We start from the raw sequence: 14,711 nt of genomic DNA, 5'->3' as shown, positions 1-14,711 counted from the left end.
TTTTAAAAATGTCAATTTATTACTTAAACCCTCAACCACTGTTAAATAGCATATCTTGATTTTATGGTATTATGCCTATATAACCTAGTTGAGAAAATTGTTCTTTATATTTATTAGAGAAATATATAGTTTTTGATGTAGTGGATGATGGTTTAATGTAGAAGTTGTGACAGTTCATTTAAGGAACTGTAAGACATTGACAGCGTAAATAGGTTGAGAAGGATAATCAATTATTTCCTCTCTTGAAATGTGGCTTCATTCATCAACGCTGATAACTAATGGTCTCTAGTACTAACAAGAACCCAAATGTCTCCCTAACATGATGTAGACATTGGATACTACTTGAAAAAATGAAGGTTTTATCTTGCAAAATTAATAGCTATTAAACTTGAAAACTCCTAGCCTTCTGTTTGGTTACTGGAGTAATTTCAACAGCCAACATCCATGATAAGGTCATGGCTTGAGAAGGGGAAAACATAGAGCATCATACCATAATGACTTAAGGACTTAAACTTTTCTCTTAGAATTCTGATTTTTTATTGAATTCCTTTTTCTTTCTAATCCTTAAACAAGATCTCGTTAATGTCCCTTTAGATTTGAATGAATGTAATATGTATGGAAGCTGTAGCCAGATGTGTATAAATACAGATGGATCATACACCTGCAGCTGTGTGGAGGGTTATGTACTTCAGCCTGATAACAAATCCTGCAAGGCCAAAAATGGTAAGTTTTAACACCTTTTTACCTTAATTAAAATATTTTGTGTTTTGGTCCTATCTAGAGGATACATATGAAAAGATAAGCAAGAGATGAACACAGAAGAGATGGACTTTCCTTCACACCACTACGAAGAGCCACACAACAACCCTATAAAAACTTTTCACATATTATGACAATACTCTAAGGGAAATATTAGAAGTTATTATATGGTTATTATTTGTTAAACTGAAAGACTCAATTCAGCCAAGGTTAGAACCGTTCCCAGCTTCCCTGTTCATAAATAAATCAAAGATTTTCCTCACACAAACAAAATAGACTGTTTACTCTGGGAAGACAATGGAGATAGTGAGAAGGCAGAGGAAGTGGTCGTGAGGTAATTGTACCCTTAGGATAAAAAAAAGACATGAGATTACTTTGTCCTTGCAGTATCCCAAGCGGTGAATTTCATGATATACGTATTCACACTAGGATTTTGTTGCTTAGTGCATGTTTTCATTAGTAATAGTAAATTGGATATTTAAGGAAATTAGTGAATTGTGTTTAATGAAGCGATATTCTACACAGTATTTTCTTACTCGGCATATTGAATCAATTTTATATTAAAAACCTCAAAAGTTCCTTAAGCAATTATTCAACATCCACAATGATTCCCCACCCAAGTATAAATCCCTGTTTGTTTGTTTTATTAATCTTCTTTTTTGTGGTTATTTTGCAATCAGAAAATGGGAAGGTCTGCTGGGTTTTTTTGAGGCTTCTTCATGTAATGAACATTGCTAAATATGTTCTGACTTCAGCACCAGTAAGAGTTACAGATTTTTTTACTGCTTGTAGGAAGGTTTGTATTGATCCATACAACATAGCTGAGCAATTTGTTAAAAATCCACAGCAAAGTATTGTGAGATAAGAAAGTCCATATGAAGTAAAAATATTTTAATATTCTTCTTCCTCCAGTACATGAAAATCAATAACACAATTCTTGATCAGGAAATCCTCATCATGCCAGCACTGGGCTTGGGATGAGTCTTTGAGTTCCCCTTCTTAGATCCAGCAGACTGTGTAACAACTGAGTGTTGTAGTGAGCTGTCAGTGTCTTGGTGATCTTGATGAAATGAATCAGATTAACAAAGAATAGCTACTCCTCTGTCTTTCTCAGTATTTCATCATGTTTATTTTACGGTAGTTTTCATCTTTTCTGTTATTTTCAGGAGGTAATCACTAGTCATTAATCAGAAAAATCACTGCAGAACAGTACAAATCAAGATCATGGTGCTGCAAAGAAATGAGTGTTGCTCATTACATTGGTTTTGTGTTTAAACACAACTTTTCCTTGAATTAATGCTGGATTAAATTATCAATATGAGGAATATTTGGGCCAAATACTTCATAGGCCACAGAGGTCAAAAAGATGCCTGGCATAGTGATGAAGATGCTTTTATCACAGAGCTCTGTAAGAGCTGCAATGACTCTGTAAGAGCTTATGTTGCTTCACTGGGCCTGGCTTACAGTGTGGAAAACAGCAAAGTTCCCATGCGCAAGCAGGTCGCTTTCCTGCACTGTTACTATTACATTCATAACTTCACTGATCATACAAGCTACTTTTCACAAGTTTCTGCCTTGTAGGATGAGATTCGAGCAGGGACAAAAGCAAGGTGTGGCCCTGCACGAATAGACTGGTGAAAAGTATCTAAAATGTGTAATGGATCACAAATCAAAAATGAGTCCGTGTCATCTTGTTGCACAGGGGGCAAAGTACTGTCCTGGTGTGTGTAAGTAAGATTATTACTTCCAAGGCATATGAAGTAATCCTGCTACTTACTCAACACTGGGAAGTCTTCAGCTGGGATATGACATCCAGTGAGGGGCACCACACAAGGCAGCTGTGGATCAGTAGAACAGAGTTCTGGAAAAAAGGTGCCTAAGGGGAAAAAAAAAAAGAGCACTTAGAAAAATTGTCAACTTTTTTTTTCCTTAAAAAGCCTGAAGAAAATAATGATGGAAAGAGCAAGCATTCCGCTTCGTCTACATTTGACAAAAGTAGTTGTCAAATTGATAAATAAAATGAGCTAAGGAATATTCTGTTCTGTGTGTAAAAGCTATGAAAGATAAGAAGCAGCAGTAGAGGTTTAGGTTAGGTTAGGCATTATGTAAAACTTTCAATGTTAATAACAGCAGATCAGCTAAGAATGTGAATTGCCATCCATGTTGAGATCCTAGATAGGGCACAACAGGCAACCCCAAACTGTCAGCCCTTTGCCCCATCTTAGTTGTCTCTGTAAATTGAGTGAAAGGTTTCTGAATATTTACAAGTAGCGAAGGGGAGGAGGTGTGGGAGGCCCCGGTTCTGGAAGGTGCTGAGCAGGTGACACGTTTGTGAGCACGGGTGTGGAGGAGCCCTGCCCCGGTGCAGGGGACGGGTGCGGTGGCAGCTCTGGCATGGCCTTGGAGCCCGTCCCCACACAACCATCTTTCCGCACGTGGTATGGTACAATTAGCAAAGCAGTTCACAGGAGCTGCTTTTTAACTACCCTTCAGGCAGGCAAATGCGTGGCTGTGAAGGTGGTAAGGTTTAGCCCTCATTAAATTCTGCATTTTCTTCCTCAGCTCATTTAAATAACTTTGGAGCCGGAAACTTTTAGCTGCACAATACCTTTGGAAGGATGTTAAAATAGGTATCAAAACAGCTGGGGGCACACCATGGTTTTTTTTTCAGACTTTTTAACCACACTTTCTTTTATGACTAAAGCAGCAGTTAATGACTTCTGCCGAGGTGAAAATGAAACAAAATATAGGTTTGCTGAACAGAGTTTTATAACTTGTTTACCAAGCTTGTATGCCTATATTGCAAGGCCTGCATCTGATGAAAAGAATATTTAAGGAAACAAAATGACAGAATTGGAAATCTTTAGCTGAGGGAAAAAAACTTCATCTTTCTTCCAAAAGTTCCTGGTATGTTTTGTATCTGCATAGCCTATATAGAGAGAAATGTCATGTGATAAGAAACATTTGTTATATAGATAAAGCAGGATGAACTGATAGTGATTAAAGCAAAAAGCTTTTTCTGATCTTTAGAAAGCTTTCATCATTCTTAAATTGATTTCACAACAGAGTTTTCTTGTAAAATCTCACAGAACTAAGTTTTGGGGTTTTAGAAATAAAGCAGCTCATTTGTGGGGCATGTTGTGGATAAATATTGAAAATTAATTTCAAAATAGAATTGGACTGCATTTTATTCAACACTACTAGATATTTTTCAGACTTATACAATACATATATTGCTAAGAGCAAAGTACTTATAATTTACAATGCACACCTCAGGAGAAGGGTTTTAAGCTGCTTGTAAATACTGAATTCTGGGTTTTATCCTTTTCATATCATTGTAGTGGGAAAAAAAAATTGCTGGCATTTCTGAAGCTTTTCTTCCCGAGGAGAAGTAGGACTTTTGGTAGAGCAAAACGCCTTCGTTTCTGATTTGTTGTGACATCACTTATTGATCTGTGTTTTAGACAAGATCAGGGAGGGGGAAAATGGAAGTCTTTCATCTTTTCCACTACTCTATCTTAAACATAATTCAAAGGAAGATGCTTTCATTTTAGTCAAGAGGGATGAATCATAAAACTTTCCTGGATCAGAGAGCTATTCACTTCTTATCTTTCCTATAAAATGAAAAAAAAAAAAAACCACCAAACCAAACTTGTGAAAAAATAACACACGTGAAGTCCAGTTATTTGAAAAGCTGCTGTCAGCTCACTGTAACTCATCCTAGATCTGTCCACTAAACTTTTAAGCTTTGTAGATTCTGTTCTTGAGAAACAAACAAGCAGTTTTTGTGAGCAAGAAGACATGGTTTTTTTTATCTTCCTTTTTGGTTTTCATCTGCATTATACAATACACTAAGATGCTTTAAATATTTTTGGTATTTTTGTAGGAACTTTTAATTTTTGTATAGTTTTATCATTAGTATAATTTTACTCTTTTTTTTTTAGTACGTAATTATGAAATCAGCCTTTATCTGAGTGACACTGAAATAAGCAGGTTACCTACCCTGATTAACTGATTCAATCCATTGAATTATTGCATGTATGGACTTCTTGAAAAATATAATTTCAAGCTCAGTAATCTAGTTTTTGGATAAGTTCTGCCAGAACGCAGATGTATTTTTAATGTTTAATAGTGCCTGCTGAGCAGAACCTCTTAGCAGTACCACGAGTCCTTATGATTCCTTTGTCTGCAGCCAGGTTTGATTACAACTGTTGCTCGGGAGGTTTGACGCTCATTCTTTTTCAGAATTCCCTTATGTCTTAGAGATTAATACTAAAATATAACCTTTCTCCAGAGTTTAGTGAGGTATTAAATCCTTGTTACAGTTTTCAATAGGTCAGTTCAAAACAGCGCGAGAAAGGATGTGGTTCTCTATTGCAACCTTGGACAATTGAAGAACCATAATGGCTTTGTAACTGCAAAGAGCTCCTGTGTAGCTGCCTCCGTTTGAAGGCTTTATAGATTGCAGAGGGTGGAAATATCTTAGTATAAGAGCAAAAATAATAATAAAGGGGTTTTCACACTGCTGCTGGTTGGGAAAGGAAAGATTGAATCCAGAATTAGGTAGTGGTATTATTTTGTGGGAAGGGAGAAGCTGAGCACAGAGCTGTTAGATGGAAGAAGAATCCCAAAACTTAGCAGGATGCAGATGGAAACCCACCTTTTGTACCAGTAGCAGAAGTTTATAAGAAAGGGGGGAAGAGAGATTTACATACACCAGCCACCAGTTGACTGCAAATGGACCTACCTGGCAGATTTCAAATAAAATTGCTTACTAAGAACCCCCCTGCCTTCTCTTTTGGAAAGAGCAAGACTAGGGACCTTCACTCGTGGCTTACATCACAAGAGGTTGTTTCACAAATAAGTTCAATCCCTTCAGTTGTTAGATATCTTCTGAAATTTAAAAAAAAGTTCTTATGCATCGATATGACTGATGTGTTGGTGGAAGTGAATGTGAGGCAGATGAGGACAGTCAGTAAGTTAGGAAAATAATACTACAGAAGTGTGGTTTTGCAGGTGTCAGTGTGGGATTTCCTGGTGAGGGAAAAAGTATGTTACAAGGTAAAATATACATTATGGAATGGGAAACAATACCAAAAGAATAAATGAAATCCACTTTAGAAAGAATACATGCTGGTCCATTACAGCAAAGAACTTTTTAACGTAACGAAAACAAAACAAAAGTCAGCAAAAGAGATGTTCAAATAAAAGTAAATAGGACCAAAGAACAGAATTTAAAGCCTACTCCTGTGGGTTTGAGTGAGACCACTGAGCACTCTATTAACCGAAGCATTTTCTTCTCTTTAATCAGACTTGCTGATGAAGTATTATTTGTCAAATCCTTTTATTTATGCAATTATTTTTCTTCATTTAGACAGCTGGAATTGCTTCGTAACATTTTGAAAACTTTAAGTAGAATGTTGATTGAAAGTACTACATTTCAATACAGCATTTAAACATTGTTTTATTTCTTTGAATACAAGCAGATTACGTTGGGGTGAGAGCTCTTGACTTGGCAACACAAGTATTTTTCACATATGCTTGCAACCGCAGTATGAGTTTCTATGGTTTAGGTTAAATTTCTAAAATACAACTTCCAAAAGTTTGCCGACTTGACAACATTATGTAATTTAAGGAATGAATGGGATGAATAGACATGTTGTAGTGGTGCTGAGCATGTTGCAAAGGACAACTTTCCATGAAGTGATTCACATGAACATACCTCATTGCAAAATTAGACATCACTGTTATTCCAGTCAAACCTGAAGCGATTTTTAGGGTCACTGTATCTTCCTCTCTCAGGGAATCTTCTCTTAAGGCCCTACATCAGCTCAGTCTCGGCTGGAGCAGGACTCTGAATGCTGAACATCTAATAGGAAAGGGATTTTTCAGGAAGCAGTTTCTCTATCCTCTATCTTAAACTTGTACATCTGTCTGATTTTTTTTCTAGCCAATTCACATAATATTTTATGTCAACAGCAGTTCTTCGTTATAAACTGAAGCAAAGCAATGTTACCCTACTGTTTCTAAACAAGGGGTTCTTCCCAGAAAAAAAAGAGAAACTGCTGGCCCATGGTTTTGATATAGATGTTTCCCTGACAGTTCTGGAGTAACTGGGATCTTATATCTGTTTAGAATACTAGTCTAGATCTAGAACAAGGTGTCACTCAATTTCAGCAGTGGAACCACGTATAACAGACCCCTCGTCATACGGAGACTAATACTCATTTGCAGTTGACTAAGTCAGATGCATAATTTTGAACCAGCCCTGGATGTTTGAGACAGTCTATCTAAAGATAGACCTAAAGCAAGAACAGCTGCTTTTGTGCCCAGTAGTAGAACTCATCATAATGCTAAAAATATTTTGTCTCAATGAGAATTGTTTGTTCCTTTGTATCGATAATTTAACTTTTTAAAGTTTTAACTTGAACTGAAACATTTTGTATTTTAAGATACATATTCTTCACTATTAAGATACATATTATTCACACATTGCTCAAGTATTTTTATAAATTACTGGCAGGGTTTCTAGACAAGGTGATTCAGGTGAATGTGACAACACTTTAAGTTGCATATAATGTCTTAATATTAATTATTTCTTCATATTTTTTGTTTGTTTTTTTATTGTGACATTAATGGTAACCCAATGGAAACTAAGCATTCTCTGTTCCCTTTTTGCTGTCAGGAAACTCCATTGCACGATGCTTTCTCCTTTATTATGTATGGTATTAGGCCCATCACCTGTATGATGTAACCAGGTTTCATTGCACTGGGTTTTTTGTTAGCTTGGTTTTTGGTTTTTTTTAGCAGCATCCAGTCCTCAGGTTTTGTCTTATTTTACAGACTCTGATATGCAAAGTACCTTACTATTTCATGTGTGCTCAAAAGTTCTGCAGATTTTCCTGGCTTTTATTCTTTTAGAAATAGCAGTAATCTGGATAGAAATCATTTGCATAACTTGTATTTCATTTTATGACTTAGGCATGAAAAATGTTGCAATAATGATACTTGGAATTAAACAGAAGCTGTGGGGCTAGGGTAATTAATTTTCTTTAATGATGTGAACCATTAGAACAGCAGGATAAAATAGACTAGTAATTTGGAATATATGATAGTTACAAAAATAAAAACAAAACCAATTTATTATGACTCTTAAAGCATGCAGGTAGAAACTACATTAAAACTGAACAGATAAATATGGTATACACGGTCTGTTAACTGTTTAAATTCTCTTTATTTTGTTTTTAGAGCCTGCTGATAGACCTCCTCTTCTTCTGATTGCAAGCTCTGAGACAATTGAGGTATTATATCTTAATGGAAGCAAAGAGTCTGCCCGAACTCCTGTAAAAGGATCTGCAATTTTGACACTAGACTATAGCTACAAAGAGGACACCATTTGTTGGATTGAATCACGAGATCTTTCAAGTCAGCTGAAGTGTACCAAGATAACAAAAGCTGGCAAGTTAACAGATGAGTGGATAATAAACATTGCTCAGTATCTTCACAGTAAGTATTTGACAGTGTTTTAGCAAAACAGTGGTGTCTGTCTTCTCAAACTGTTGCCGGAGCCTTCAGAAGTATTTTGGGGCTTGTTGTTCTAGGGCATTAAATACTGCAACTCATACTGAAGCACTTTTATGTTTCTCACTCCTATATACGTATTCAGTGTGAGTTGCAGTATTTATATCTATACGAATTTTTTGAAGATGTGCATTTTTATAGACTAAATATTATATGTGGAAGTTACAAAAACAGCAGTGCAACAGAAGAAGAAATGTAAAATGCTTCCTTTTCTCTAGTGAAGTGGTGCTACATAAAGCTTGGAAATTATTCTTTGCTTCTGGGACAATATTAACAATGAATTAAAGAGATTCACGCTTTTCACATTTGCTGTCATGGAACTGGAGCCTCGACTGTTTTACATTGGACCTAGGATTTTGAAACATCCTTTTAGGTAGAGATAGAATCACAGAATTGTTTTGGTTGGAAAGGACATTTAAGATCATCGAGTCAACTGTTAAAGCGTCAGATAAAAATAAGCATCGGATAAAGATAGGCGTCAAAGAATAGCTCTAAAAGGATTTCAAACTCTCTGACCATCCACTTCAGGAATATTCAAATCACAACGTTGATTATAACTCTTAGAGGTGCATGTCAAAGAGATAAATTCTTCACAGAGATTGTGCTTTAGACTATCAAGATAGATGTTGTCAGATGTGGTCGTTTCTGTAGAGTAAAGGGGTTGTTTTTAACCTGTTTTCCTAATTATATATTTACTAGAATAGAAAATTAAATTTAAAAGAAACCCAAAAAATACGGTTTAGGTTTTAGTTTTTTTCTTCATCGCTCATCGCGACTATTCTACTTTTAGAGGACTCTCTTATCCTAGATGTGAAATATAGGTGTATTCTTTTTGCCTTCTTCCTATTTTGTTGAGGGTTTTTTTTTTAAAGTTGTATTTTAGAGGGGTTTTCATACTTTAGATATCTAAGAGCCTTAAAAATTTTGGTGATAGTGTTTGATTGTGCTTTTTTAATTCTCTCTGTTATTGATATTTTTTCTTTTCCTTTTAGCAAGAACAATCAAATTAACTACAGTCTTCAGCAAAATTTGTTCTGTATTGAACTGGGTGGTGTCAGGGCAACGGTTGGACTCGATGATCCCTGAGGTCTCTTCCAACCTGGTTGATTCTGTGATTCTGTGATTCTGTATGTGTGGGTCTGTTTTGTCACTTATCTTCCTCGTCAGAGTGGACCTTAGCACTATGTTTTGTAGTTCTCCACCAGTTCTGTCCTGGGTTCCTCTCCCTCTGTTCTCTGCATGTGAAGAGAATTGCTAATCTCTGTGGTGTTTGAATCTGCATTAGTGCATCTGTTTGCAAAATTTGGGCTGTACGATGGGTTTGAAATGAACACAGTGCCTGGAATTACTGAGCTAATTGTTTTTGTAGCCCTAGTACGCATCAGCCTGTGATGTCTAATATTTTTCTGAAACTTCAGTGTTCATTGTTCAGTCTTGTTTAGATGAAGAACAGAAATTCCCATGGACACGAATCGACTGTAGAGACTTGTTCCAACTTCTTGTTTAATTTTGATTTGGGAACTAGTGCTTGGAGGCTTAGAGAAACATTGCTTGGAGTCAGGCTTGGAGCTCTGACCAACAAAATCTAGCAGATTTAGCTGTGGTGGTGTTTTCTCCAGGCACACACACCCACAGACGCTCCTCTTGGATTGCTGCAGCAAAGCAGTGGCAAGTGCATGGTCTGAGCATGCCTTCTCAGAGGGACAAGTGGTGTGAAAGCTGCTTTTGTCCCGCTCCTGCTCACAGCTCTGCAGTGAATGGTCTCAACAGACTGGTTCACTGGGGCATCTGAGGCATGAGACAGCACAGATAACGTGCTGTTCCTTATAGGAATAATAACTTAGAAAGCTTAAATCACATCTCATGTGTTGCAGATTTGTTGGTTGTTGTTTTTGTTTTTGTTTTTTTTTTTCCTAGTACTCAATGCAGAAATTATCCACCTGATTAATATCTTTTCTTCCAGACATATATCTGGATTTATGTCTGCAAGGGCATGGGAAGAGTCTGGTGTTACTGTATCTATTATAAACACCTGCACACAGGTATAGGGCATTTTGTGGCTACTGCAAACCTGAGTTTTAATTTTAAATTCTTTCTTCCCTCCACCTTCTGTTAACTATTTGGTGACTTTTGCTATTTCTCTTCGTTATATAGCGCCTCCATCTGATGAGGCAAATGAATTCATTTTAACTCTTTGTCAAGAATTTCAGCCCAAGCATTTTCAAGTGCAAGTGCATTCCCTGACAGCTCAAGCCAAATAAATGGTCATGTCCATGGCGTTATTCACATAAAAGTGGAAGGTGTGTTCTTCACAGGAAACTTTTTGTGTGTTTGTGTAACCAGAAAGAAGATATTCCTAAAAGTGTTAGGGAAAAAAAAGAAAAAGTTTTCTTAGCAGTGTTTGTGTAATTTTCAATTTTTCTATCCCAGTCTTCTAGTCTGTTCTTTTTGTTAGTTATCTGGAAGAAAACATCTCATCTGCATATGACACAAAAAGTGGTAGAAAAGTCAGTTATACACAGTGATTGGGACTGCTTGAAGTAGACTTATTCAACGTGTTTGTTTTAGTGAAGGCAAGTAAATCTTGTAGTTAGGAACAAAGAATGTAGATCATGTTTTAAGATGAAAGACTACATTTACGAAAGCGGGGACTATGAAAATCACTGGTCACGTAGTACCAGCTCTACGTATCATAAGCTTTGGATTCACAAAAGAAAAGAAATTACAGTCCTTTAGTATCTGGTATTCTCCCTCAAAAGACAGTCCAATATGACTTCATTTTGGTGTGTATGTGTCCCCAGTGGATACAACCAGGTTCCTTTGAAGAGCAGTGTTAACTTGGTCTGCATCCGTGCCTCATTCTGCTTAACGGTAAAGAAGGCGGAGAGGCTGATCCTGCACTCGGGTGTTGCTTGCTGCGGGAAAATGGGGTACAGCTCCAGTGATGGCATTCCTTGAGCTTAGTTATTAAGCTGGTTTCAGGCTTGTAATATTTATTATATCATGGCTAGGTTTTGTGTGATAGGTTTATCCTTTTAAATAAGGGTAGGTTTCTGTCGGCATGGTAATATCAGTACAGGAATTCTTATCTTGGCCAAGGCCAGGCATTGGCATGTTGTTTCATCTTTGTCTTTTTAAAACCAAGAAGTTTTTGGAAGAGAAGCTGGAAAATTTCCTCTTGGAAAGATTTACGCAGACAATGTCAGAGCCAAATAGGCTTTTAGGGAAGGTTCTCATATAAGGCAGGCTTGTGCAACCACTGCCCGTAATGGGCATGCTCCTTGACACTTTAGCTCACAACCCACTTCAGTGAGTGCAGCAAGACATTCAGGGACTATCATTTATGTAAAGTGCCAGCTCTAGGACCAAACTAGAAAAAATTCTTTTTAATGGCACGAAGGTGGAAAATCTCATCATTTGCTGCCCTTCCAAAGCCATGATTTCCAATGTTACACTAATACTTTTGTGTGTTGGAGGTGGGGCGACAAGAGCAGGATCTTCTGGATAACAGAAACTCCTTCCTTATTTTCAAAGGCATTTTTTGTCTTCATCGTTGCAAGTACCAAGCACCTTACGTGCTCTCCAAACAAGCACCAGGCAGCACAGCCTGAGTTTTAGCAGCTATTGTGCAGAATAGAACAAAATCTCTTCTGGGATGATGCTTCAGAGCATGATTTTTTCTGCATGGCTGGTATTTGATTCAGGTTTTCTTGGCATTCAGTTATCACAGTACACCAGTACAAAGCCGGGAATGCTTGCGTTTAGCTTTGCCACCTTGTGGTGTTTTATACCTCCAGACAGTCGATCCTACCTTGCCTTGGAAGGCATACAGGCTTTTCTGTTGGCACATGTGCTTGTACAGGACCGATCTGGATGAAAAGAAACCTCTTGCTTCTTCTGTACTAATTCCATTTTAATCTAGCTGCCTTCCCTCGCCTTCCCTACCACAGCATGGGGGAAGAGCCGCTCCAAGGTTGGAAGCAGGTGATGGGCATGGAGGGTTGTAGTCTTCGGTGGGGAGAAGTATTTGCCTCTCTGCTTGTGGAACCCAGCACCTTCTACTCGCACTCATGATCACAAGGCCAAGCTGACTTTTTGGCTCTACCACTTTTTGGATGTGGTTGCTGTGAAGACCATCAGACAGGGAGTCCAGAGGAATGACCAGGATCCAACAGTGTTTGTTTGGTTACATTCCTGTTTTCTTCCATGGTTTTGGGCCCCCTAATCACCCCCCCCATCCCCTGACCTAAAACGCTTCCTAGTAGTGATTAACCACAACTACTAGTGCTATGTTCAGAATAGCTACAGTCATTTAGCTTGGTATCGATGGGGCTCAGTCATTGAAGGACACACTAAGCACTAGGGATGGGGCTTCTGTCAGCAACCTTCCTGTGAAGTTTCTGTGAATATTCATGAGAAATTAGAGCAAAGTTTGGCTTGCTCAGGAGGAGAACTGTGAAGATCTGGGGAGAGGTGGTGTATTCCTACATAATAGGAGGGAGTAGCTTGTCTCCAGGCAGGCATTATAAGCTGTCATATAGTTGTAGAATGTGATTTTTCTTTTTCTTGTGTGATAGACAGTCCATGCTTACAGACCTCCTAGAAGATGAAAAGAAATGAGAAGGCTTCATGACAAAGGTCATTTACACATCAAATGGCACTTTAGTAGTGTTCAGAGCCTCTGATACAGTAATGGGAGCTTCTAAATGTTAGCTGTGAAGGATCTGTCTGCTTTTGGTGCATCTTGTGGATACAGTCCATTCAATTTGACTTGCGGATTGTGCTACCAGCTTGAACAGTGTCCCTGTAACATTGCATTGTGCTGTTTTGAGGCACAAGCTTCCATGACAGATGCTCTGATTTGGTGGCATTTCCCTCCAAAGTTAGGTTACCTGCACTTAATCCTTTTTGACACAAGAGCTGTTTATTAACTGCTTGTTAATTGCCAGGAGTGGAATTTTTCAGTCATTCAAAGATACAATACTACTATTTCTTCAGGCTTTGTTACTTGTCCAGCTTCCACAATTGATCTTTCATTGACATCAGTCAAACCCCTGCTTCTGTTCTTAGCAAAGCTGGCATGCTATTTTCTTTTTTTTATGTTTTTCAGTAGTCATGCCCTGGACAGTTAATTCTCAGACTGAGTACAGAAAATAAAATGTCTTATCTCAATGGCATTGCTCAGTGCAAATTTGTGATTGCCTTTTTTTTTCCCCCTCCTCTAAACTCCTAGGCTCTGCCTGGGACAGTCTCCTGAATGCTGTCTCTGCAAAGTCTACGTCTCTTCATGTTCTTATTATTGGTTTTGCATTGCTGGATTCCCTTTTCCCTGATTTGCCAGCTTCCTAGCTGGCCATTTTTAGACTTCCATCTTAATTAGCTTCGTTATTGTCCTAACAGTGGGACATGCCTGTATCTTCTGTGTATCTACCTTACATCTCAGTCCTTCCTTGACAGCAAAGGTCTTGTACCAGGGAGGAAATCCAAGAGCAAGCAGGCTCCCTCCCACAGTAGCACAAGGATTTTGTAAATAAAAAATGGACACTTTGTCAGTATCAGTAACCATGTAAATTTATCTTTATCAGGCATAATGCTGAGGGACTCTCCCTCTCTGTTAAATTGAATTATTAGACTCCTTGTAAAACAGTAACATTTGTATTTTGTTAACAAGGTTTTGAAGATAGAATAAAATATTTGTGGGGGCTGTAAAGATCTAATGTATAGATAAATAGGTTGCTGCAAATATAAAATGCACAATTTTGCAGTGAATGTATTTTACAAAGGCATTTATATCCCCAGATACAAAGTAATGAAATATCAATAAAAGAAAAACCAAACCCACAAATATTTTTTCTTCTGAAATGTAGAATTAAATAATTCATGTTTTATGGGCTTTGATACACATTTCCCCATAAGCCTTTGACATCCATATGAACCATGTTGGCTTCTTTTTGGTTTTTTACTTGGTAGCCACTGGAACAGTTCTTTGTAATATGATTTTCACAAAAACTGAACTTGTTCTGCTTCTGTAAATCCACTGTGGACTTCAATAAGGGGCAAATATTCAGGGAGCCACAGATATTTGCATAGCACAGCCTGCAAAGAGATCAGGAAAGATGCCTCCCTTCTTCCTCTGATTCCAGCTCTGGCTGCGTAGTTTCTTTGCTATCTGCTGCAACCAGAAAATCCTTTCGTTTTGTACCATGCTGCAGCTGAAACAAGAACAAAGTGGCGTTGCCTTTTACAACCCAAACTTGTACCCGCTTTTGATCCTACGCAGGATCTAAGCGGCCGTCTAGCTACAGCAATCTTTAAAAGTTCTCTACTTTTTATGCTACAGCTTTCAGACTCTTGAGGTGTCCTCAGTATTC

The 14,711-nt window shown here is 37.8% G+C and overlaps 1 protein-coding gene across 1 annotated transcript in view; it reads left to right on the top strand.

Annotated features, from left to right (window-relative positions):
- The window catches only part of LRP1B (LDL receptor related protein 1B), a 570,912-nt gene that overhangs the window by 208,358 nt on the left and 347,843 nt on the right, over positions 1–14,711 (top strand). Inside the window, exons 5-6 of the mRNA XM_068407216.1 lie at positions 595–723; positions 8,008–8,265. Of these exons, the coding sequence (XP_068263317.1) occupies positions 595–723; positions 8,008–8,265 (387 nt within the window). The remainder of the gene's footprint in view (positions 1–594; positions 724–8,007; positions 8,266–14,711) is intronic.

This window comes from Nyctibius grandis, chromosome 9, assembly GCF_013368605.1.
Source record: "Nyctibius grandis isolate bNycGra1 chromosome 9, bNycGra1.pri, whole genome shotgun sequence".
In the NCBI taxonomy this organism is placed as follows: domain Eukaryota; kingdom Metazoa; phylum Chordata; class Aves; order Nyctibiiformes; family Nyctibiidae; genus Nyctibius; species Nyctibius grandis.
The sequence above is the reverse complement of the archived record's forward strand: the minus strand, read 5'-3'. Positions and strand labels throughout refer to the sequence as shown.